This window comes from Andrena cerasifolii, chromosome 3, assembly GCF_050908995.1.
Source record: "Andrena cerasifolii isolate SP2316 chromosome 3, iyAndCera1_principal, whole genome shotgun sequence".
Classification (NCBI taxonomy): Eukaryota; Metazoa; Arthropoda; class Insecta; order Hymenoptera; family Andrenidae; genus Andrena; species Andrena cerasifolii.
In genome coordinates this window covers 16,636,256-16,660,040 of record NC_135120.1, presented here as the reverse complement: position 1 = coordinate 16,660,040, position 23,785 = coordinate 16,636,256, and the positions used below count along the sequence as shown (strand labels likewise).

Below are 23,785 nucleotides of genomic sequence, written 5' to 3'. Positions count from 1 at the left end.
ACCTCTCGAAAAGCAAAAAATGTTTTGAACAGTTCAAAGACATAACCTAACCGCGGGAACGCTGTTCCAAAAAGGGCACGGGAATAGGGACAACGCATATTTCAGGGCACGGTAATTGGGGCAAAAGCATGTATTTTTATTCCAATTAAAAAAATATAAAAAAATTTCATTTTCAACCCGAAAAAGATGTCTTAATAAAGAGAAAAGTTCAAAACATCAATATAAATTTTCACCAAGTAAAATTAAAGTAAGAGAAGTCAGTAATTAATTCCTTCGCGAGCAAGTCGGTGTCAAAGCACGGTAAATGGGACATCTACCCTACTGATATAACGGCCATGTAGCGCTCAGTGGCACTGCGATCTGTGCCACGAACCCTCGTGTCATAGACGGGAATGTCGTTTTTCATAGCGTGCCTCGGGTGGCAGGACTGGGGTTGACAAATTTTGTGTTTGGCAGTGTTTATTATTTAAATACTGTGGTATCAGCGAAAGCTTATTTTAGCTTATATTATGGCTATATATTATTTAGAGCGAAAGCAGTGTAACTAACAAACTTATAATGTTTTTGATGGCAAGTTTCAACCGTGCTATATTTTTAGCATTTTCAAGAATATTTTTCAAACTTCATTAGTTACATATTTATTTAAATTTAATGGAGATAGTTTTTGTGTTGCATCACTCTTGTTACGAATAAACGAAGTATGATTCATAATTTTTTAAAAAATGTATTTTTAATTTAGATATTAATTACGCTTAACGTTGAATGGTATGTTTCTTTTGACATTTCGTCTGATTTATTCAAGAGGGTCATTATCTATTTTTAAAACCGTGTCAGAAGTTCAGAACGCAAATAACAATAGAAATGAAAATAAAAAAATAAGATTTTCAAACGTAGATATACATTTTTCAATATACAAAATTCATCAGTTTTCTTTTATTAACAGTTACAGCTGTTATAAAGTTGTAATTCCTTATTTCTTCTGTCATTATTAAATGCACAAAGAAGAATAAATCAGTATAGTTATAAAATTATATTTTATTTCTGTGTCTATAACCTACCTTGTTTCTGAAGTAACATATTTTATGAAACACTTTCATCTTATGGATTTAGTAGTCAGAAGAAAGCTGTGTAACTTAAATTCTACTCATACTATTTATAATCAAATTTAACAGCCAATATTATAAATATCACTACACGAATAATTTTGAGTTTCATCATTGGTAAATTTCCAGCGAATCAGAGGAGTAATTACAAATATTTCGCATTTAGTGCAGCAAAATTGAATTACGAACTTATGTTTGGCGTGGACGGTTCTTCCGCTTTTGATTCTAAGGAAAAGGGCGGTATTCTACAATCAAATGCGTATCCATCCTCCCGTTCCATTCTGAATGTACCCCTAAAACATTACATTTTTATGACATTACATATTATTATATCCTGGTACCAAATATGGTAATATCAAAGATACAATTTCAAAAGTAAAGATACATATTTGCGTCTTTTCAAAGTGACATTCACGACTGATATTAATAATTTTCAATCAACCATAACAGGGTTGAGTAACTGGTGGCTCGTGGGCCACCAGGGGCACCTGAACAGCCCCCTCCATACCGAGCAGACTCTGACGATCGCAGTCAAAAGGAGAAGGAAAGAAGGAGGAATCCGCTTCGATCGTCAGAGTCTGGTAGGTATGGAGAAGGGCCGCTTAGCGTAGCAACAAGGCGGAGGAGCCCCCGGTGGCTTGCGAGCCGCCAGTTAGTCAACCTTGAACTGTAATATAATTAAATACATACCACATATGGCCACTTGCAGCTTGTAAACTCACATGACTACTATATTGAAAGGCTGGTAATGTTTTTGACAAAACAGGTTCTTGGCCGACCACGCCTCTTCCTCTGACGGTCTCCAATGTGCCAGAAAGACTAAATATTCGCCAATGTCTTTCACGCAATTGTACGCTCAAGTCACCTAAATTTTCTAAACGGATGCAGTAGCGCCACTATACAACATACATTTGATTAATACGAAATTATTAACTTGATAATCAATTGTACATTTGTCACGCACGTATGTTGTAACATACCCAGTGTACAGCTGTAGTTTGACTCCCTCTGCAACCCATATAGAACGGTATAACGGTTACACGAACATTTTCAGTGGTCTCTTTATGTACATCTGACAATTCCAACCATGGATGGTTCTTTTTCTGCCATGCTTTAAGTGTTTCCTGCGCCATGAAACATGGATCTCGATTCGGATGGTACGTTAAAAATTTATCAAAAAGTTCGTGTTGCAGAGCGGTCTTTTCATTCGTAGTATAAGGCAAGACATCTTCGTGAGCGACATAGTCCAATCCTGGTATCGCGTATAAGCTGCGACTACTTTCATGGTTACCCAAGAATGTTACAGCTTCCGTTTGCGCGCGCTGCGTATGTATACACGCAACGTTTACAAGATATTAGTCTTCACCTACTCAATTTAGATATTTGTTATACTTACTATGAACGGACAATCTCTTTGGTCAATTAATACTTGATAAAATGTGTGCGTTCTACCTTTTACTTCTTTCTCCACACTGTTAAAGTTACCATTTATGTTTCTGCAATGAAATGCTAGCTTTAATTTAATTTCATTATCGCTACGCTACTTATAACATTTCATACTTACTTCTCCCTTTTATTTGGAATATCTCTGTCATAAACCTTCGCAACCCATGGAAATAATATCACACCACGGTAACCAAACACTCTATGTAAAATTAATTGACCAGTTTCGTACTTTCCCTGTAATTTCGGTGTTTCTAATTTTCCTACCTCTGCTAATCTGTAACACAGACATTTCTCACGGAATTGTAACCAGATCTCCAATAAATTATGTAACCTATGTAACTTAAAATTAATATCTTTTACTTCTCACCGAAATGTTTTTAAGGACAATGACAAAAAAAAAACTGTGACAGATTAAGCTCTTCTATTAAGTAATCTTTAACTCTCCGTCCTATACATACAATTGAAATTTAACAATAATGACAGAATTCGTAAACAAGAAGGACAGTCGTAAGTCATGAGATATAAATTAAGTAAATTAAGAAAACATTTCTAGCTATGCTTCGTGAAGTAACGTTAAAATGCATTTAATATTTTCATTGTATTATCACGTACTAGTTTTGATTTAATATGAAATTCATGTTACCTGATACTTCTTACGTGATACAAACAAGATTTTTCCGATACTTTAAGAAGGCAACATTTCAATTTGCTAGTAACAAAATTTCGCGCAAGTTCCATACTTCCTTACACGATACTGTTAATAAAACAGAATTTTTAGTTTAGAGCGTGTGGCATTGAAACGAAAGTACATGACAGTGAGTACTTGACACTTCTAAATCTCCTTGCGGACCATTACGGACTATGTTATAATAACGAACATTACACGGTCTGTTTATGTGCGCGTTTAATGTAAAGGCGGATTCTCGTAACGAAGATAATGTTAACATGAATATTAAGTACATACAGTTATAAATGTTATAATGTACTTTTATAAAGTAAAATATAAGGATACGTCTTTAAGACGTCCGAAGACGTCTTAAAAGTCTGAAGACGTCTTGAAAGTCTGAAAGACGTCTTAAAGACGGCTTATAGACGTCGTGTGCTATCTGGGGTGCGACACACTATGATATCGGTCGTTTACATGTAACTGCAGTTACACAAGGTTTTTACGTATTGTAAGAAAAAATGCAAAATTTAAAATTGTTGGTAGCAATATAATAGTTAACTTTTAGGGGACCGGCAAAGCCCTTTTTGGGACTTTGAGTAAGCACACTACTTAAAAATGATTTAATGTATAAATACATATGAGTGTGTAAGGTTAGGTTTATTATTTTCTGGGCTACATAACACAAGATGGCGCTTGAAGTTATCACTTATTCTGCCCAATGAACTATCGTCTCTTGAGTGTGTTAATGTTCGTTCGAATTTGATATATAAATTTGTTCTGTTCAAAAGAACACAAAAAATACGGCAAAAAAATGCTCTATAAGAATCAACTAATCCAAGTTATTTTCTGATACTAGCGCACAGTCAGTGCTCACTAATGGGTGCGTTCAGCAGAATCAACTGTTGAGTGATCTCACTAAATTTTACTCGCGTCGACCAATGAAGTCCAACTTCAGAGTAAAATCTAGTGAGATCACTCAACAGTTGATTCTGCCGAACGCACCTAAGTGTGTTGCGCGATTTCGTGGATTTTAATGATACGCCAGTTCGTGCCCGTGGATCGCTGAAACACACAGCTCGCAAGGTAGCGCGGGGATTTTTAACCGAATTCAAAAAGGAAGAGGTTATAGATTCGACCCGTATTTTTATATTTTTTTTGTATGTTTGTCTCCGCATGACTCCTCACCATATGGACCGATTTTGATGATCTTTTTCTTATTCGAAAGAGGGCAATGTAGCTGTGTCCCCGATGGTCTCATCCTAGACTGTATCAATATTGACCGAATATTTTGCTAGTTCTGGTTAATAATAAAGACTATTGTCACCTAATTATTATTATTATTTTATGTGCGTAAGACTTCGCCTAAAACCTTCCAGATGTGCAGTTCGCTTCAAATCTGCATACAATATACATTTCTATCTTTCAATACAAAAGGATTTTGAATTATGCTCTACATCTAACCTCCATATCCTTATGTCTTATTATAGCTAACTTCACGCAATTACACACATTTACACCAGCGAATATCGCAACAAATAAAAGTAATAACGGAATCGTTTCATTCATATGTTTATCTAGCTTTATGAAAATGTTTAATTATGTCCGTTGGCGTCAAATTGAAACGCAGTTTATTCAATACCAGAGTTGAATACACATATTTCTTATATTTAATTATCACATTAACTTTAAATATGTGATTTGGTCATGGATCTTGAGTTAAAACCTTTGCAGGAACCCTGTATAAATTACAAATGATTAATGTTTCATTAGATATGTATATTGTGCATTTATAATTCGCACTTACTACAATTTAGAGGTGGGCGGAATCCATACATATCTGGAGGTATTCCTATTGATCGTGATGGAAATGTTCTGAAAGGTCTCATCATAGGAGGATGCAGCATATTACCTCCAAGAGGTTCTCGAATTGGGACCCACGGTCCAACCATTAATGGTCTCGGTTGAAAATTCTGATCAAAGTAACGAATGAGTTTTATATCATGGCTAAATTATCGCATTTTTATGTAAAAATAAAGTACCTACTCCATAATAAATAGGAACAGGAATTCGTTCAATATAACGCTCTGGGGGAACCCTTTGTTCTTGAGGCCTATCTCTTTCTCTGGATCTATCTGTTTTCCTCCTATCTGGAGAATGATCTCTGGGCCGCTCTCGATGGTCTTGGTAAGATCTCTCACCATCTTTCCACTCTCTACTATGATTTTTCTCCCTATGTAAATAATGTGATAGTCTGGACAAATACAATTGGAAGAAATGTAATGAACGCGGAAACATGGAAGTTTAATAATAGTTTTTACCTATCACTTCTGTAACTTCCTTTATCTTCATGCTTAGAATCGTCATACCTGAAAGAGGGTACACAAATTAGCAAAAAATTGAATTTCCTAAACAATTTCAGATTATACATTTATATTAACACATTTAAAATAACAAGATTTTTGTACATGGTTTCCACTTATGTTTCCACTTATTGCAATACTCTGTGTAAAATTGAGGCACGAACCTGGGGTGACGGCGGGACCACGTGCGCCTAGGACTGTGAATTTGGGTTCTTGTAGGACTTAAGGACGCCGAATGCCTTTTCAACGTTTTCGACTTGTTTTCTAAACGTTAAAATGTCCATACTTGAGAAACAGAAGTTGTAATAAATCTTAGCAATTTGAAATAATAAACATACCTGAATTTTCCAAATTCACAGTTATGACAATACGATGTTCCTCAACTTCTTTTGTGTCACTTATTGCTCTCTTTATTTCTTCTCTATCAAATATCGGCTTACATCCTTCTCCTACAGTTAAGTTCAGTAAATTTATTAATAGAAAAGCAATCATATGTAGAAATCGGAAAAGCATTTAAGCAATACTAGCAGCTGTGACAGATCTTGAAGATATTAACGTCGCTACTCCGATAAACTGACTCGCTCTGAACTTGTGAGCCAAGAAATTTCGTATTGTCAATTTCAAATTAGTTAAATAAATTGTTGTTAATTTATAGGATTTTATATACTAAATGTATAAATTTATTTATCTTCCTCATAAATAAAAAGTATTTTACATAATTAAAAATGACATATAACTTTTTTGAATGCCAGATATATTAAGAGAAATTTATTTTTTTAAATTTTAATTATTTTGATGACATTATTTTAATAAAACTCTAACTCTATATATTCTGTAGCAACTGATATTTTTTAATTTATAATGTAATATTTTCTTTTCTTTTTCACATAGCGCATACAAATCGCATTAAATAATTTTTCAAAAGAATGTAGCTAAATTTTTGGAATGTTACTACTCATTGTCTATTACGAATTGATTACAAAAATATAAACAATTTGTTTAATTTGCGTGTAGAGGATTCATGATTCCACAATAGTCTCCCGAGATGGTTCATATTTTTCCAGGACGATTAAGTAATCTTTCACTTCGTTGAATCACAATTTCAAGCTTTCACGATATTCACTCCATATACAATGCTTCGGAAGGCACACTTTTCAAACCAAATAAATTAAGTCTACGAGTATTCATACTTTAAAAAGAAAGTACCTATTTTCCAATTGTAATTATTTCTTTAATGCAATCAAATAAAAGATGAATAAGAATAAGAAATACCACACTATGCAAAAATTTGGAAAAATTCTAAGATTTAATATCTGATTTCGTTTCTTCCAGTGTTGGAACCTAATGTTTAATGTTTCACCATGCCTTTTCAGTTGTTGAATGTCAAGATTTAAAACATCTTCCAAGACGTGAAAATCTACCACTTGGTCTGCTTTTGGTGAATAAAGCATTTAAAAAACCACTTATTTGAACATGCCCAAAACCAGGACACAAGGAGAATGCACAAAACGTGTTTGAACTACGTTCTTGGGGGAAAAATTAATTTGTACTAAAATATATTATATTCATTATAGGAGTTAATATGGCTGAAGCATAATTCTTTGTGCATGCTCGTAAGAAAAAAAAATACAGTACATAAAGCAACAAGTAAAAAATATGTTAAGCATAGCAATCTTAAAACAGTGAAACTAAAAAAAAAATTGTGCTTACATATTGCACATTATGCGATCAATACAGTGATCCAACGTTGTATTCCAAATTTACTATATCCTGGACGAATCAAAAACTCGTTATTAATTTGATGAATAAAGTTGAGAAAATTCTTGAATATTACACAGGATGCAGTATGACCGTAAAGTCTGGAATCTTCATGACTGTAGAAATCGGTGACAAGGATGCCATTCTTCAAATGTAGCACTTGGTAAAATGAAACGTGGAAATATTTATCTAAACTTCAATAATACATTTAAACAAAAACTGAATGGATTCTAAAAAGTGGAAAGTAATGTCTCACAGAGAAAGCATTTTTACATTAGAAAGCATACAATGTTCTCAAACTTCAATTTGTTGATCACGATTTCTAGAAAACCCCAGAATCATCTTCCTCATTGGGGTTATTTTCCTTTGCGGTACTCGTTCACTGAATGACTGAAAATTCTTAAGAAATTACGGTAAAAAAAACCACACGTTACCCGCTCTTCTTTTAAGCACCACATCTTCCTTGTTGGGTATATCCCGCTTAAGTTCATCGGTAGCCACTCTTTCAGGAATGTTTCTATGAATATCTACTTTCATTTCGCGAAGTTCTGTTGAACTAATTTTTGTGCCTTCAGGTCCTTTAAACAAAGGCGTTGTACCACTTGATGTTTCAAACCTAAAGTACAGAATAATATTATTTGTATATATGATTTCATAGATTTGTACTTGAAACTTACAATTTAACAATTTCATTAGTTCTTGAAGCATATTGTTAGTTCAGTATTGAAAAATTATATCAACTAAATTCGATATTTTATACAAATACAAGTTAACACTTCAACAGTGAACTTTTCTGGATATAGCCAAAAAAATATTTAATTTAAATGTATCCGTCAGAAGATAAGACAGAAAATTCCACGACCTGACAATGAAATGTTAAAATTTTGCATTGTCTATGAAATCCTTCAGAATGGGACACTGCATCTACTTCAACAGCTAATAATTAAAGACAGTTTATACTTACTTTTTAGAAAGCACAGTAACTTTAGGTGTATAATGCTCAGAACTTCTTGTATATCGATTACGTGGAGATTCGCTTCTACTCTTACGAGGTCTGCTGCATCTTCCTTCAGGAAGTGCTAAGCCCATATTACGAGCGCGTCGTATCTCATACTCCATTGCCATTTTTCTCTTCAGTCTATTATGCCTATCCATTTTTTCTTGTTCGATCACCCATTCGCGTCTACGCCGTTGCCTCTCCTCTTCCGTTCTTGCGCGTAGAACCGCTTCACTATCTTCATTACGTGAGGGCTTACGTTTTTCATCACGATGCGAATTCCTTAATGTGTGCTCTTTCATTCCTATATACAACGTAGCACAGATAGATTATATTACGTATCTGGTATCAAAGAATTTCCTACTTGGTTAGCCAAACGCAAAATTTGAATAAGTTTGTACTTTGTACCGAATTGATGTAAAAGAAATTACCTTGTTATCACGCAGAAAAATGACCAGCAATGAACAGAGTAACCAATAAATAAAAGCATAAGAATTAAACGTATGAGTATTATTTATAAACTTTAAGAAGGAAACACCACGCACACGCGCTCACTAACCTAACCATCACTAACCCGAATGCAGCCAACTGCAACCAAGTCAGAGATCGGCGGACAGGGCGGGCTTAAGCTACCACTGATGGAGGGGGAAACACCTACAAGAGCGGTGGTTATGTATGTATGAACTGCGCCTGCGTCAGTCATGCACACATAACCACCGTTCCTATAGGTGTTTCCCCCTCCATCAGTGGTAGCTTAAGCCCGCCGATCCCTGAACCAAGTGCAGCCAATTGCAGCTGACTGCAGCCAAATGAAGCGACCTCTAAACTCTAAAGAATGAACTTATGGGTATACTAAAATTAAAATAATGCATATTTGTTAGTATTTATCTTAATTAAAAATAATATTATATTCACTGATACTTCCATAGTAGCCGAAGACCAAAAAAAAACTCAACAAAATTTGGACTCCTATAGCTAAGGACCATCCTGATAGGCACTGTGTCGATTGCGCGTAGCCACGGTGGCCCTGACGAGTCGTCAGGCGGCAAAACACCGTGCACGCGTTGCCAATGAATATTTTCTCGAACAGTCCGAGTTAAAAACCGTTCCGACATTTTTCATGGATGATTTCTTCTTCAGAAATGTCTACAGAATCCGATACTGTGTAGCGAATTCGTGCTAAATAAACAATTTTTCGTAAAAATGCAAAAATATTGAGAAATCACTATTATTTCAAAACTTCAACTGGAATGCGGCACAGGTTTCTGTTGTCCAATCACTTTGAAATTTTATACATATCATTTTCCCAACAAGCGTCATATTTTAGGGGGTTAACACAAACAAATTTTGACCCCTATAGCTATCCTACTGTACATACGCATAAACTCTCCGCCGTGATAAAGGACAATCGCGTGAGTCTGGATTATGTACAGATATAATGTACGTAAGCAATGGGTAATGAAGTATATGTAAGTAAGCACTGCGTAATAATTAATGAAGGCGCCAGTTAACTTTAAAATATTAATGCTGCCGTTATAAATACACATGAGAAGTTCGGGCAATGCCGGGTACTTTAAGCTAGTTTTCCGCAAATGTTTTAACTCAAGATCCATGACCAAATCATATATTTAAAGTTAATGTGATAATTAAATATAAGAAATATGTGTATTCAACTCTGGTATTGTATAAACTGCGTTTAAATTTGACGTCAACTGACATAATTAAACATTTTCATAAAGCTAGGTAAACATCTGAATGAAACAATTCAGTTATTATTTTCATTACATTGGCGAAGATACGCAAAGCTCGACGCAGAGGGCGCCACTAGCGCATGTACTGCGGTTTTGCATGTGTAAATGGTTTGCGCGCGAATTTTTCATTTGTGGAATGTATGAAGTGAGTAGTTACCTAGTAGTTATATAATGTTTTATAACGCACCGACGACAGGTGGCACGCGTGACCCGCAAATTCTGAGAAATTCAATGTATGTGAAAATTAGAAATTCTGAGCAGGGGACGCTCGGAGGCGTGTCGATGGTCAGTGGTCACTATTCAAACTCGTAACATAATTGCTTTCTTTTTACTCGGCTTTTGTTACCAAAGAATGCCACAGTAAACACAAAGTACGCAAAAGTAGGCCATATTCATCAAGATTTGTCACGCAACGATACGTGACCGAAATCATATATTTAAATGTTTAATGTGATTCTATTGTATAGAAAGTGGACATGACTTGCCAAATTTTAAACTTTTTTACGATTAAAATTTTTATTACATATCGCGATAGGATATACCATGCCAGATTTGGGATACATTTTATAAATGTATAAAATGCCCCTAAGTGTGGTATAATTTTATAATTTTATTTGTCGCTGATTTTACTTTATGTAACTTTTACTTCTATAGATATATTTTAATCTGTACTCCTTGCTCACCTACACTTGCCAAAAGCGAATAACACATCGTAATTTTTATAACATATTTGTATTACTCTTATGTAAACCTTGTCCATATGTTTTAAAAGACTGGTGGCTACTTGTGCATACTGCAGAGCAGGACATTTTTAAATGGAACATTATTTAAAAAACGTATCAAATAAAAGAGAGTTTATCTTTATTTGTCTCGAACAAAAATAACTCGAGTCAATTTTTATTTGAAGCGCCACGAATGAACCAATTTATTTGACGGGAATTCATCCGACGACCACAAATAATGTTTTTATTTGACCGGCCTTTATCCTGATCTTCAAATAATTTTCTCGTATTTATTTGTATCTTTATTCGAAAATCAGTTGAATCTCAAATAACCGGCGAGAGCCTTTGTGGCCCGAGCCGCTCGAGATCGCCGTTACTCGGCGATGTGTACATCGATTACTTATACAGAAACTGAATTTTGTTTATTTTTCACCGTATCAATATGAAAGTGACACCAATGGATTCCTTATGTTTTTCCGATGAAAATCGTACAAAATGTCAGGTAAATTGGATTATTTTTAACGAACCGTTAAAGTTGAAAACTTTCTTCGACGCTGAAGTTGAAACCCTCGACGAATAAAAGAAATAACTTTATTCATCGAATAAAAAAATTATTCGTCGTGCGCCGAATAAAATTAATCCGGATAAAACTTTATAAAACACATGATGAATAATGTACGAAATTTTTATTCAAATAAAAATTTTGCCCGTCAGAACGTTTGCCACCTGTGCCATTTCCTTGAACCTCATTCTGGCATTTTTCGAGTCATAAATTCATTATTATTTCAGCGTACAGTGCTTATTAGCGTTCAAACGCACCAGACCACCCTGCACAGATGTCTATTGGAGGCAACTGTACCAGCAAAAACTTCCTTCTGGCCGATTCTAGGCGAAATTTGTAATTTACGGTTTGTTTATTACACGCGTATACGTATACGCTCAACTTAGCTTGTGTGACATACGCACACATTCAAGGCCCAGTGAGACAGCAGCCTTAAATCCGCCACTGATTACGACTTCAATATTTATCAACAGACGGCTTACAACATGTGATACCCGACTGAAGAACGTATAGAATTACATTATAAAGAACCAGGTCTCGAACAAGAAGAGACACGACGCAAATATTTCGTTTACACGATCGGACATGATCAATCATGAAAATTTAAATTTCTATGATTTTCGTTCCATGTTTTTGGAAATAGTACCAATAATGAGCCAAAATACGGCAAATGGAGCTAGTTTTAACAATAATATTTTAATTCGTACGTCTCGCCCCGATCATTATTCAGGATAATATATATTCAAATTGGTTACTATTAAAATTAGTGCGATGTATGTCGTGTTTCGGGTTATTTCCATTGGGAAAACTTCAGCAATCCATTGGTACAATTTTCAACAAGATAGGATAGTAATTACGGGATACCCTTAGGCCCGAGACAGACGAACGAGTTCATAAACGGTCATTTAGCGGTCAACTTAGGCATTGAAAAATCAACATTTGGGGGTGTTATATACCAAGTCTTTCCAAGAACTGCGTCGTGGCCTGAACAAGACAGGCTTTGGACGACTGCGATGCCGCGAAGCATTCGTGAATGTATCGCGTTGACGACGACGACGCATCGTTACACTTTATCTTGGAAATATAACATTTTAAACGTTATCTCCTGCGTTTTATTATCCTATTAGTCTTACACGACAGATATGCTCGCGCGACAAAACTCGCTCGACTGCAGCATGTCTTATATACCGATTTCCGCGAAGGAGATTGTAATTTGAAATTATAATTGTTCATAATTACGTATCTCTTCTTGATATTTAGATGTTAGAATTCTTCGTAAACTTCTATCACGGCTTCTAGGTACAACACGTGGTACAATCACTTCGAATTCCTTGTTCTGTGTTGCACCTTTACGCTGTGGCGGTTCTGGTTCAGCTCGGAGTGTTCGAGACAGTTCGAGATCTACGCAACTAACGCAATGCACGCGACTGGCGGTAATCCAGTACAATCCTGATGGCGAATTCGGTACCTCGCACTGAATCTGCACTGGTGCCAGAAAATGACTTGGATTGGTTGTTTCTGATAGAAATGAAGCTCTATAAGAATCAACCAATCCAAGAATTACCGAATTCGCTATGAGCAATCACGATTTTTGGCAACATGGCGCAGTCTATCCGAGATTACCATTAACCCGCCAAAATTAAAATTGTTCATCCGTGGGCTCCTTTGTATATTAGGAGATGCGTAAGTACCCACATAGCACAGACGTCTTAAAAGCGTCAATTGTACGTCCGTTTCAGGTCTGGACGGCTTTAGGACGTCTTTATACGTCTGTGTGCTATATATCTGGGTAGGCTCTCCTCCGAGAATCAGGAAAACAACCCTTGAAGGAAATTTATGACTTCCTCGACGTAGCCCGTTCGTTAGATAGCACACAACGCGCGACGTTTTTGTTAAGAATCAGGACATTTAGTCGTTCAGACGTAAAATGGGCGCCTTTAAGACATCTGGGGACGGCTGTGTGCTATCTGGGTAGTCAACTGGATTTATAGTCGATAGTTCAGAAAATCAGTTGACTAAAAATAGTAGTTGACTACTATCGACTAATTGATAGTTTTTATTCGATGGTGCCCATCGATTACAGGTGCGTTCCACTTAAGCCCGCGTTCGACCTAAGAATTAAATGGACGGAGCACAAAGCTGCATGACATTGCGCATGTGGTGGTGGACAATCGGTAATTGATTAATGAAAGTGACATAGCATTGATAAGAGGCATTGCCTCTTTTATATTTTTTTATGGTTAAGTTTGTCGTTGAGTTTGAAACGTTAATAAGTAATTGCAACATTATGTTTTGGTCTCTTAAGACTTGGTAAAACTTATGCCACTCGTCAATTGAGGGGCTTATATGTAAGTACATATATATAAGTAATATATAAGTATACATATATATGTAGAGTTTTATACATATAAGCATATTTTAATACACCCTATATAAGCATTCCGTTTCAAATATAGCGCGACGCATGCGTACTACTCCGCCAATCACAAGCCGTCCACCACACTGCTCTCCTCCCAATCGACTGGCTCGACCTCCTCGTCCATGTTGAGACTTTGTGCTCCGTCTATTTAATTCTTAGGTCCATGGTTTGCACAAGAAATACAAATGTTAAATAACTTTTATTGTGAGAGTGCGTGTACTTGGTTGAACTAAAAAAATATATTTTGATAGAATGTATGTTTTTATATACTAATCGTATAAATAACAAAGTGTATTAAATGTAATATCGAACGAGATGAGTTTTACAATTCAGAGGTATATTTTATCGAAGTGTAGAGGCAGTATTAATTTGAATGCCTGCAGAGAAATTTGCACTACTTTTATATCATGTGATAGAACACTAGTGAAACCAGTGTTTGCTGCGAACTTGAACTTACAATTTAATCGTAATAATTTTCTACACACTGATAACATTCGATATGAAACAACTCCCTCTAATATTAAAGCAATTCCGCATAAAATCAAAAACAATTATCCCAGCACTCAACTGAAGAAGAGGCCCAAGAAAAGAAAAAACACCTTTTCGAATAATGATGAAACCGTTGGGGTATGTAGTTAGTAAGTCGTATAAGTCCTGTTTTTTTCCAGAACATTCAAATTTATAACATTGCTTTAGTTGTCAATAAGGAAAGAAATTTTTTATTTATGTTTGTATTACAAAAGGAAAAATTAAAGTATTACTGATGTGCTTCATATTTAAGTTGAAAGCTCTATTTGTTTATAGGCGTGGAACGTAAAAGCATTGGCCACTTCGGAAGAATATGATTTGGAAGGTTTAGTGCAAGGTCTAATGGAACAAAAATTATATATACCAGATGTAACATTTACCTCAATTAGTTGTAAGTATATAACATCTATTACATAATTTGTTTCTACACACGATTCAATATCTTACAAAATGTGGTCCTAATTTACAACTCTGAAATTTTATCTGCTTTCCGCTTCTGAGAATAATGTGAATAAGTTAATTTAAACACAGAAAAAGCAAGTATTTATTGTTGCCTTCTTCTTTGAGAACAGCAAACTACATGCTATAATATTTAATAAAAAATTTGTTTTAAGATTAAATTAAGAAGTTAAATTTAAAAAATGAGTTGTCAAAGGGTTTTTTTTCTTTTCAATAAGTCTTGCTTGAATGAAATAATGGTTTATACTTAAGCTGTGCAGGGCTATCCAAGTAACTCGGAACCCGCATACGCGAGGACAGTATTTTATATACGTTTATAACAGCGACTTATTTCGACTACCAATTTAGGTTAAACTTACCATGAAAATGCAATTCTACTTATAGAAAATTAAGGCCCAGTGCAGACGAGCGGTTTGCGGCAGTTTGCCGCCGCGTTTTAGCAGAACATAAATTTATATGAAGCAGTTCACATGGGACGCAAAGTTTTGCGGCTACTAGGCGGTATGTTTGCGTTCGTTTTGACGAACGCACGTATTGCTTCACCGCGAATGAACGCAGCGGCAAACTGCTGCAAACCACTCGTCTGCACCGGGCCTAATACGCGCTTTAAAAAACTTCTCGCTTTGTTTACGAATTCCGCTACTACTGCTACAACGAATGATACATATGCAAATAAGCTGTGCCTAACAAGGATGGAAATACACTAACTGACCCAAACCTACCCACTCTCCTCTACCTAGTAACTTAGCAAGTGCAGAACGTAATGTAACAAGTACCACTTTTTTTTAGTCATAACCCTTGAACCACGATCGTCCCATGCTTCGGACAAAGTGCATATTACTCAGAAGTTATTCAGACATTCCGTCTATCGTGACTTACTTTGCATGTTTATGAAACTTACTGTACCTTCCGTTTACTGGACCGTGTAACGCCCATACTGCTTTCATGTAAATTATTGTTTATATATTTTACATCTCATCTTATTATTTAAATTTAAGTTTCCCAACCGAGAATGAAGTTTTCGACGCATGTTACGAAAAGTAGCACGTTTCATTTTTTCTACATGCAGTTGTCCGTAAGAAAAAAATGAAATGTGCTACTCTTCGTAACGCGCGTCGTTTTGTACAAATTGAAAAATTGCAATAGTGTTGGAAAGGTTCTTCCATAATTTATTAATTTAAAAGTTTTCTTTAAAACTGTTCACTTTCAAATGTGTTAAATATGTCAGATAATCGTACTTAATGTTGTAGTAATTCGATCAAATTGTAATTCATTCTTGCGATACATCAGTAATAGTTATATGGTAATTTACTTCGAAAGGTTAGGTTTGAACACAACCAATACTCAAAAGTTATCTTTGAGACAGGTTCAAACAAAGGCATTAGGAATGTTTAGGCTAAGTACACGCTGAGCGAACATACTTGACTTCAACTATACATATGGTATTTATATAGGCTGCGTTCACCGACAAAACCGGTGAGTGATCTCACTAGATTTTATTCGCGTCGACCAATGAACGTGCAACTTCAGAGTAAAATCTAGTGAGATCACTCGCCGGTTGCTCACTGGTTGTGTCGGCTCATGTCGGCTCATGTCGGCTCATGTCGGCTGAACGCACCCATTGAGTGATGATTTAACATTCCTTGAAAACTAATTTACGATTAATTGACACGCTTACGTACGTCCTTTTTTCTCTATCATTTCAATCTTAAAAAAACGCAAACGCAATATTGCCATTTATTATCAACGACTATCAATGATAGTACCTATTGAAAGCCAGTGAAAGTTATACACGCAGCACATGTGAGATGATAAGATTGTGAACTTCGATTACTACGAATCTGCCACAGAATCTCGGGATTACACGAGATAAAGTGCAGTATATAAAGCACTGTGAGAGCTATGAGAAGTGTAATAAAATAATTGAATGACCGCACAAATTTCGGTAATAAAATTCATTGTGTATAAACTCGTATATTAAACAAAAAATAAATAGAAAAGTTTTGCCGAAAAAATTGCTTTTAAAAAACCGCCAGGATTGGAGAAGGTAAAAGAAAATTTATGAAGGAAATTATTTTTATGAATGGTATGTAATAGCTTTATTTACACTCACGAATATTTGACATAATGATACTGCATAATATACATATGAATTCTAATTAATTTTATTTCTATTCTTTTATTACTAATAATAAATTGAACATGAACAGTTTTTTGTTAATTTATTTTTATTCGAATATTGAAATTTTAAAAATAATTAGGATATTTATTATTTCATTGAATAACTTGTAATAGCTAATCTATATCTGTTCTGCATTAAGTTTACAAGCTTTTACACATTTTGACAGTAATTTTCTTTAAGTCTGCTGCAATAACTGGTTTTAAATTGTTTCAATTGTATGTTTTTTAAAATTGCTCGTGCTCATAGCATTTCAATTTACTGATTGTTTAAAAATATTCCTCTCTTTGGTTGAAATAATTTTTATTCTATTTCTCTGTATTATTAATTTTCTTTGATAATGTACTTGCCTTTATATTTTAATCTCTGAAGTACATTATTATTATCATTTAATAGCGTTTAATAAGTAGTAGTTTCACACATTGCTGTTAAACTACTCCTAAAATTGGATGTTGAAATTGCCATGTAAAAACTAATGATTTAACATAGCATAGGGGAGATCTGGGTAGGTTGTAACATGGGATAAATTATAACATAAGTAAAATCTTTTGAACAACAAATCTGGTAACCCACAGCGTTGCTGAGGTAAGACGCAAAAATTCAAGCTCGGGGTAAATGTAACACGTTACCACTTACTCCGCCCTAAATGGTGATAAAGCAAGCTAAATAGGTTCATGGGATCAGCAAATGCTGAAACACTGGAAAAATGCTCTAGACGAACAACAGAACAATCGAGAATCCAAAAAGTAGAGAAAAAGTTGTAAAGGCAAAAGTAAAGAAAGCGAAAAAGAAGATTTTGATAGAATCAGATGAATAACCAATGATTGTTTAACTCATGTATATCAAATGTTTAATAATGATCTGTGTGTTTCATTTATGTTTTTTAGAAATGTTTATTTGTGTTCATATTTGTATTTAAATAAACAAAACAGATGTGTTACAATTTACCCCGGACTGGGGCACATTGTAACAAAGGTTCAGATTTGTTTAAGATGAAGCTAGATGTCTAAGTGTCCAAGATTTTGTCAAGTACTTTCATGCAATCGGTTCACCACGTATGTAAGTAGTGAATCACGCAAGTTATTTCCTGATTGAGGAAAACACTTTTGAGAGAAAACTGTGAAAACTTTTTTTGTTACAATCTGCCCTGGTCTCCCCTAATTGTGAATTAAAAATATTTTTAACACAAGAGCCATTTTTATCTTTCGCAATTGTGTAGTTTCGAATGAAATAATAATTCAGATTATTGAAATTTATTTAAATTCTATGATTCGAAAGGTTTTGTTCAAAGTCTGCGACAAGGAAGGTACAATTATGGACAGAACACTTGAGTTACCTTCTTCCGAGGAAGAGTTAGAAGAATTAAAGGAAAAGGCAAAAGATTGGGCACTTATGCATGGAATGTGTATGAGATCAAAATCGAACTTCAACAAAGATGTTCTACAGTTCGCGCCGTTCATTCTGATGCCGTCCCCGTTTCCTAGAAAAGAGTTCGAGAATGCTTGTCAGATTCAAACGATACTGAACTTACTTATACACAGAGTTGCCCAGGATTATAACTTCTTGAAAGAAACGTTAGAAGAAACGATGAAAGTCGACAGTTTCACTAAGGACTTATTCGAAATCTGTAATATTATAAACGACGAGGGAGGGTCTGCCCAAAATATATCTCTCGGTATATTACGTTCTGATTTGATGCTAGAAACTAACTGCCCGAAAACAGGTGAAAATAAGAGATGTATGCCATACTGTTGCTGGAAACAAGTTGAAATAAATACAATTGCTTCGGGCTTTGGTTGGCTAGGACCTGCAGCAACAGAATTACATAAATTTGTATTAACAGAGCTCGGTTATCATGAAGAAGTAAATCAGCTTCCAGAAAACAATGCGCTGCAAATTATATGCTCGAGTATGATAGAAGCATGGAATATGTATGGCGACCAACAGTACGTTTGTGTTTAATATTTTTTCGAAATTAGAAACATTGACAATTACAACGATATAAGGATTAGTATAAAAACATAATGAAATAAATATGTATAATATAAGTAACAGACGGTTTATGTAGAGTCTAATGTAAAATGTACAATTGTTTACAGAGCAGTCATTCTATTCGTAGTCGAAGATATTACGTATAATATCTGCGACCAGCGTTGTCATGAATTTGAAATTAAAAAGCAAAATCCAAATATGCAAGTTATTCGTCGGACGTTAACGCAATTAGCTGCTACTGCAAAATTGGGCTCAAAAAAGGAATTAGTAGTAGATAATCGTGTTGTATCTGTAGTATATTATAGATGTGGTTACGAACCTGCGCAATATCCTACACGAAAAGAATGGGACGTGAGATTATTAATAGAAAGATCCTTAGCAATTAAATGCCCCACTATTCAGTATCATTTAGCGGGGACCAAAAAAGTTCAGCAGGCTCTCGCGAAGCCTGGTGTAATTAGTAAGTTTCTAAAGAATGAAAAGATGTGCGCTGTGATTAAAGAAATATTCACTGGTAAGTGAATTGCATTTGTGCTGTAATTAATATCAGAATTTCTTGTTGACAAAATATTACGTCGTGCTGTTTTCTGTAGAACTTTATGCGTTAGACTTTGACGAACATGGAGATGCTGCTATAGAAATGGGGATCGCAGACCCGCACCGTTTTGTCCTAAAGCCTCAACGAGAAGGAGGTTGCAATAACAAATACGGATTAGACATACAGACTTTCCTGCAATCTGTAAAAGATAAACAAGACAGGGTAGCCTGGATTCTTATGGATAAAATTCATCCTCCGGTTCATAGAAACTATATGGTTAGAGCAGAAAGCAACATCGACAGGGAACTACAGGAATTAGTTTCCGAGTTAGGAATATTTGGCATTATCATCGCCGATGAAACTAATGTGTATGTTAACAAGCAAGGCGGTCATATGTTAAGAACAAAGTTAGCTACCGCTAATGAAGGTGGTGTAGCGACAGGATTAGGGGCTTGTGATAGTCCGTTTCTAGTAGATTAAAAGATATATCGAAATAAGAGTTTTGATAGCATGTGGCGCATTTGCACATCGCATTAAGATTCGTCTATAAATTCTTCCTAGAGATACATGATATCCTCAATGGTAATTGTAAACTGGGATCAAGCCTAAATAATTTTCCATATCCATGCGTAACATATGTATCGCATTCTTTAATTATTCGTTATCAAAATCGAAATGGGAATTGAAGAAATGTAAATACTTCCACCTTTCTTTTTTTAAGATAAATGTGGAATAAGTTTCTACACACTGGATGTTCTTGAATGTGTTATGATGGATTATCATTCTTATTTTATTTCTTCCGATAATGCTTAACAATCATTTCTTAACACGTTGACTGCCGCGCGCGTTTACAGTGAAATCTCCTTCAGGCCACGAGTACCGCTGTACGAAGCGTATTCTGCTGGGTGTATTCCCACCGATATTTAAAAATGCGAATCGCTGATTGTCGCAAGAATAACCTCCCGCCCCGTTTGTTTCCATGGTATCATTCTCGGTCATTTATTTTCGTTACTTCGCATTTGTTTCTCATCTCGCCACTGTACAGGATCAGTTTGACTCTTTGCCGAGTAACGAGCGGTATAACTTAAAATCTCTACCCTATCTCTATCTCTATTATAAATTTAAGTTATATTAATAAATATAGTTTATATTAATTAATATTCAATAGTTTTCTTACTTCCTCTGCGAAATATCTTTTTAAACACATACGAATGTTCTGCGCAAGTAGCCAAATAAGCGTCACCCCAATACGGGTGACGTGGCAGTCAATGTGTTAAAACAAACATATTGATTAATGATTTAGAATGGATTATAATGCAATTTCCAAAATTGCTTCCAGCCATAGAATGGATTATAATGCAATTTCCAAAATTGCTTCCAGCCATAGAATACTTATACTTCTTTATTTCTAATCATGTGTAATAACTATTGTTACGTTAGTTCACATAGGTGATCACAGTAATAACATTTTTAATGTAACGGAGCTTTTACAATATAAGTTTTAATGATTATGTACATTCAGTTGAAATTTGAGTTGTTAACATTGATGAATGTATGAGGCTAAGTATACTGTATAATTAGTCGCATTATATATAATTTTTTATTGACATAATCATATAAGTGACAGTTATTGTTGCGGCCGAAAGCAACGCGCCGCGCCGCGCGATTCAAACGTGTGCCCGCTGACTCATCACAACAGTTGATGAGTCAGCTGCGGCCCGGTAGCAACGTTTTTGATACAGATGATCTTCGCGGAGCGCTTGCCCGGCGACCGTTAGTTCTGAGAACATCGTCGTGATAACCACGTACTCTGAGTTTTTCGTTGCTTGCGCCCATTGCGCCGCTGCCCAGTCAGTTTCGTTTCACGCGATCGTTTTCGCGCAGCGCCAACGTGCCACTGTACCATACTCTTTGTATATTTGTGTGTGTGTGTGTGTGTGTGTGCACATTTTTGTGACGTCCAGTGGCCAAATCGGCTCACTGGAAATAAAGCCGTGCCAATCCCAAAAGGGTTGTCTTGCAATTGTGTTTCCTTCCCACCGAGCCAACCCAGCACCGGCATTTTACCCGCTCCTGGCGGAATCATTGGTCCTTCGAGCCGGGTATCGTTGAAGGAAGCACGCAGCGACCGACCCCATAGCTGGTGGAGTTGCTACCGAATGTGAGGGCACCGCGAAGTGGACGGCCCTCGTCACCAAGATCCGAGCGCTGATCCTTTCGGTGCAGCGCCTGCTAACCAATTACAAGAAAATGGGTCAGGTGAAATTTACGGCGGAGAACGCCCGTGCGAGGATTGATGCCTTGGACAAGACCTGGGTCCAGTGCCAAGAGCTGCACCTGGAGGTGGAGGTGTAGGTCCCCCTGACCGAGCGCCTGGACTGCCGAGGAGGAGCCGCTGTTGCTGGCTATTGCCATCGTTCGTGCTCGGTCGGCGGGCAGCGAACTGATGACCCTGCGCGCGCTCTTGGATCGAGGCGCGCAGACGTCCCTGGTCTCGGAGTCCGTGGTCCAGGCCCTTCGCCTGCGCCGTTAACCCCTACGGACATACTTGAAAGGAGCCCTGGATGGAACGTTGGGGACGTCACGGACCTTGTCCCCGGATCAGGAGGGGCACCCCGGGATCCTCATCAACGCCAAGGTCGTTTCAAGGGTATCTTCATACCTTCCCGACCGGATACCCTCCGCGAAGCTGGAGGAGTAGTTCACTGGACTCACCCTAGCCGATTCAGAGCCGTCCACCCGTCGACCTCATCGTCGGGGCCGACCATTTTGGCGCCCTTTTGCGCCCCAGCTTCCGTCGCGGCACTCCCTCGGCCTTAATCGCCCAGGAGACCATCTTCGGGTGGATCGTTCGGATCCGACCGTCCACCCCGCAACGGATATGTAAAAAAAATACAGACTTTTATATCTTCCACATAATTGCCATTTTAAATGTAATATTTTATAAATTACTTTTACATGTAATTATATACATTTTACATACGAAAATATTGTAGTTTTATTTACTTCTATAAGTTTACCGTTGTCTATTATTAAATCAGCACTATGCGTTTTAGAAATGATATCCGACAGTTAGTATAGTAAGTTGAAGCACAAGTAAAATACGTTACGGTAAAAATTCGATAACCGCCGATCTACTTCGTAATGCTTTATTTAGATTATTTTTGCAGCATTACCAGATGTTATACACGCTGTGGCAAAATATGAAGTAGAGTACGAACCGAGGGAAATATTTTTCTTCCGCGAAGGTACGATAGTAATGTGGAATGTCTCTGACCTCGAAGGTGAAAATATATTGCAGTTTTTAAAGAGATACGAAGATAATCGTTACGTGGACTATACCGTACAATCTGAGAAAGAAATGATGACTTATACCTATGCGGACAGTGGGTAATGACACGAAAAAAATACATTTTCATAATTATTTCATTGTACGAGGCCGATATAATTCACGCACAGTTAGTATGGACATTGAATTTTCGCTTTCTCATTGTTTAAATGCTTTACAGAAAACACAACCATATTAAGAGCGGTAATATTATATTGGCAGCGAGTGCAACGAATCTCGATAAATACACATTCTCAAATGCGATGGCCCAATCTGTGAAGCTGGGTATATGGGAAGCAGCCTTAGATAATTATGTAGAGTCTATAGAATTTGTTACCGAAGATTTAAAAGCTGGTAGAAGGCTCAGGATGACTCGGCAGGACGTATTGAAAAAGCAAGGGGAATTATTTGCACTGCGACATTCGATTAACTTAAGCTCTGATTTATTAGACACCCCTGACTTCTATTGGGAGCGAGATGATTTAGAGACACTGTATCAGCAAACCTGTGCATATTTCAATATCGCTAAACGTACTAGAGTAAGTTACAAAGAAATGATTATATTTACTAAATCACACCTACTGCTCGCAGTATAATGTAAACATTATTCTTCCCCCTCGAAGGTTATAAACGAGAAATTAAATCATTGCGTGGAGCTTGTGGGAATCCTGTCTTCGCATTTAAGTGATCGTCATCACATTCGCCTAGAATGGATGATTATTATCCTCATCATGGTTGAGGTGGCTTTTGAAACGTTGCATTATATTGATAGATATTTCTCGTAACAGTAGGTGTAAAATAATTGGAAATAGTAGCTATTATTATTTATAAAAAGTGTAAATATGTATTACAAATAAATTTGATAATAGCTGAGATCTTGAAATTTATTACGTTAAGTGTAACATAACACGTTACACGGTGGGTTGCTTAACTTCTTGCTTATTGATTAGTTACCTAACTGCTTCTGGAACATGTA

General features: G+C 36.2%; 4 protein-coding genes and 1 long non-coding RNA gene across 17 annotated transcripts; 2 read left to right on the top strand and 3 right to left on the bottom strand.

Annotated features, from left to right (window-relative positions):
* Positions 1–897: 897 nt before the first annotated feature.
* On the bottom strand, positions 898–3,452 carry Poldip2 (DNA polymerase delta interacting protein 2). The gene is made up of 6 exons (XM_076807958.1): positions 3,193–3,452; positions 2,668–2,823; positions 2,500–2,599; positions 2,084–2,425; positions 1,794–1,999; positions 898–1,396 (listed from the first exon to the last, which is right to left on the bottom strand). Exons 1-6 carry the CDS (start codon positions 3,285–3,287, stop codon positions 1,285–1,287), a joined length of 1,011 nt encoding a protein of 336 aa, XP_076664073.1. The 5' UTR covers positions 3,288–3,452; the 3' UTR covers positions 898–1,284.
* Positions 3,453–4,827: 1,375 nt separating this feature from the next.
* On the bottom strand, positions 4,828–16,177 carry LOC143366688 (uncharacterized). Of its 10 annotated transcripts, none has more exons than XM_076807942.1 (10): positions 16,011–16,177; positions 15,674–15,712; positions 8,299–8,635; positions 7,769–7,950; positions 5,915–6,025; positions 5,741–5,840; positions 5,535–5,582; positions 5,260–5,467; positions 5,021–5,186; positions 4,828–4,952 (listed from the first exon to the last, which is right to left on the bottom strand). In XM_076807942.1, the coding sequence occupies exons 1-10, from the start codon at positions 16,057–16,059 to the stop codon at positions 4,933–4,935; spliced, it is 1,260 nt and encodes a 419-aa protein (XP_076664057.1). In that variant the 5' UTR covers positions 16,060–16,177; the 3' UTR covers positions 4,828–4,932. The 10 variants fall into 10 exon arrangements, with proteins under 10 accessions (XP_076664057.1, XP_076664058.1, XP_076664054.1 ...); XM_076807943.1 differs by having other exon boundaries at positions 15,674–15,709; XM_076807939.1 differs by having other exon boundaries at positions 16,085–16,169.
* On the top strand, positions 13,951–23,682 carry LOC143366690 (required for meiotic nuclear division protein 1 homolog). 4 transcript variants are annotated; one of them, XM_076807952.1, is made up of 5 exons: positions 13,951–14,412; positions 14,590–14,704; positions 22,652–22,871; positions 22,991–23,348; positions 23,433–23,682. In XM_076807952.1, the coding sequence occupies exons 1-5, from the start codon at positions 14,101–14,103 to the stop codon at positions 23,592–23,594; spliced, it is 1,167 nt and encodes a 388-aa protein (XP_076664067.1). In that variant the 5' UTR covers positions 13,951–14,100; the 3' UTR covers positions 23,595–23,682. The 4 variants fall into 4 exon arrangements, with proteins under 4 accessions (XP_076664067.1, XP_076664068.1, XP_076664069.1 ...); XM_076807953.1 differs by having other exon boundaries at positions 14,288–14,423; XM_076807954.1 differs by lacking the exon at positions 13,951–14,412 and adding an exon at positions 14,494–14,512.
* On the top strand, positions 16,685–20,306 carry LOC143366685 (glutathione synthetase-like). The gene is made up of 4 exons (XM_076807934.1): positions 16,685–16,717; positions 18,230–18,897; positions 19,051–19,457; positions 19,537–20,306. The coding sequence occupies exons 1-4, from the start codon at positions 16,700–16,702 to the stop codon at positions 19,959–19,961; spliced, it is 1,518 nt and encodes a 505-aa protein (XP_076664049.1). The 5' UTR covers positions 16,685–16,699; the 3' UTR covers positions 19,962–20,306.
* Positions 20,868–22,693, bottom strand: LOC143366698 (uncharacterized). The gene is made up of 2 exons (XR_013084798.1): positions 21,794–22,693; positions 20,868–21,710 (listed from the first exon to the last, which is right to left on the bottom strand). It is a non-coding gene; the product is annotated as an uncharacterized LOC143366698 (long non-coding RNA).
* Positions 23,683–23,785: the final 103 nt, after the last annotated feature.

Excerpts from the sequence above, each read along its gene's own strand:
- Poldip2 (XM_076807958.1), bottom strand. The coding sequence starts at position 3,287 with ATGGAACTTGCGCGAAATTTTGTTACTAGCAAATTGAAATGTTGCCTT. Across the intron at positions 2,426-2,499 it reads AAAGAGATTGTCCGTTCATA|CGCGCGCAAACGGAAGCTGT; the intron begins GTAAGTATAACA and ends ATACATACGCAG. Across the intron at positions 1,397-1,793 it reads GCTGCAAGTGGCCATATGTG|GGGTACATTCAGAATGGAAC; the intron begins GTATGTATTTAA and ends GTAATGTTTTAG.
- LOC143366690 (XM_076807952.1), top strand. The coding sequence starts at position 14,101 with ATGAGTTTTACAATTCAGAGGTATATTTTATCGAAGTGTAGAGGCAGT. Across the intron at positions 14,705-22,651 it reads AACATTTACCTCAATTAGTT|CATTACCAGATGTTATACAC; the intron begins GTAAGTATATAA and ends TTATTTTTGCAG. Across the intron at positions 22,872-22,990 it reads TATACCTATGCGGACAGTGG|AAAACACAACCATATTAAGA; the intron begins GTAATGACACGA and ends AATGCTTTACAG.
- LOC143366688 (XM_076807939.1), bottom strand. The coding sequence starts at position 16,154 with ATGCCTTTGTTTGAACCTGTCTCAAAGATAACTTTTGAGTATTGGTTG. Across the intron at positions 5,583-5,740 it reads TGGTCCCGCCGTCACCCCAG|GTATGACGATTCTAAGCATG; the intron begins GTTCGTGCCTCA and ends ACCCTCTTTCAG. Across the intron at positions 5,187-5,259 it reads CTGTTCCTATTTATTATGGA|AATTTTCAACCGAGACCATT; the intron begins GTAGGTACTTTA and ends TACTTTGATCAG.
- LOC143366685 (XM_076807934.1), top strand. Across the intron at positions 18,898-19,050 it reads AATATGTATGGCGACCAACA|AGCAGTCATTCTATTCGTAG; the intron begins GTACGTTTGTGT and ends AATTGTTTACAG. Across the intron at positions 19,458-19,536 it reads GATTAAAGAAATATTCACTG|AACTTTATGCGTTAGACTTT; the intron begins GTAAGTGAATTG and ends TGTTTTCTGTAG.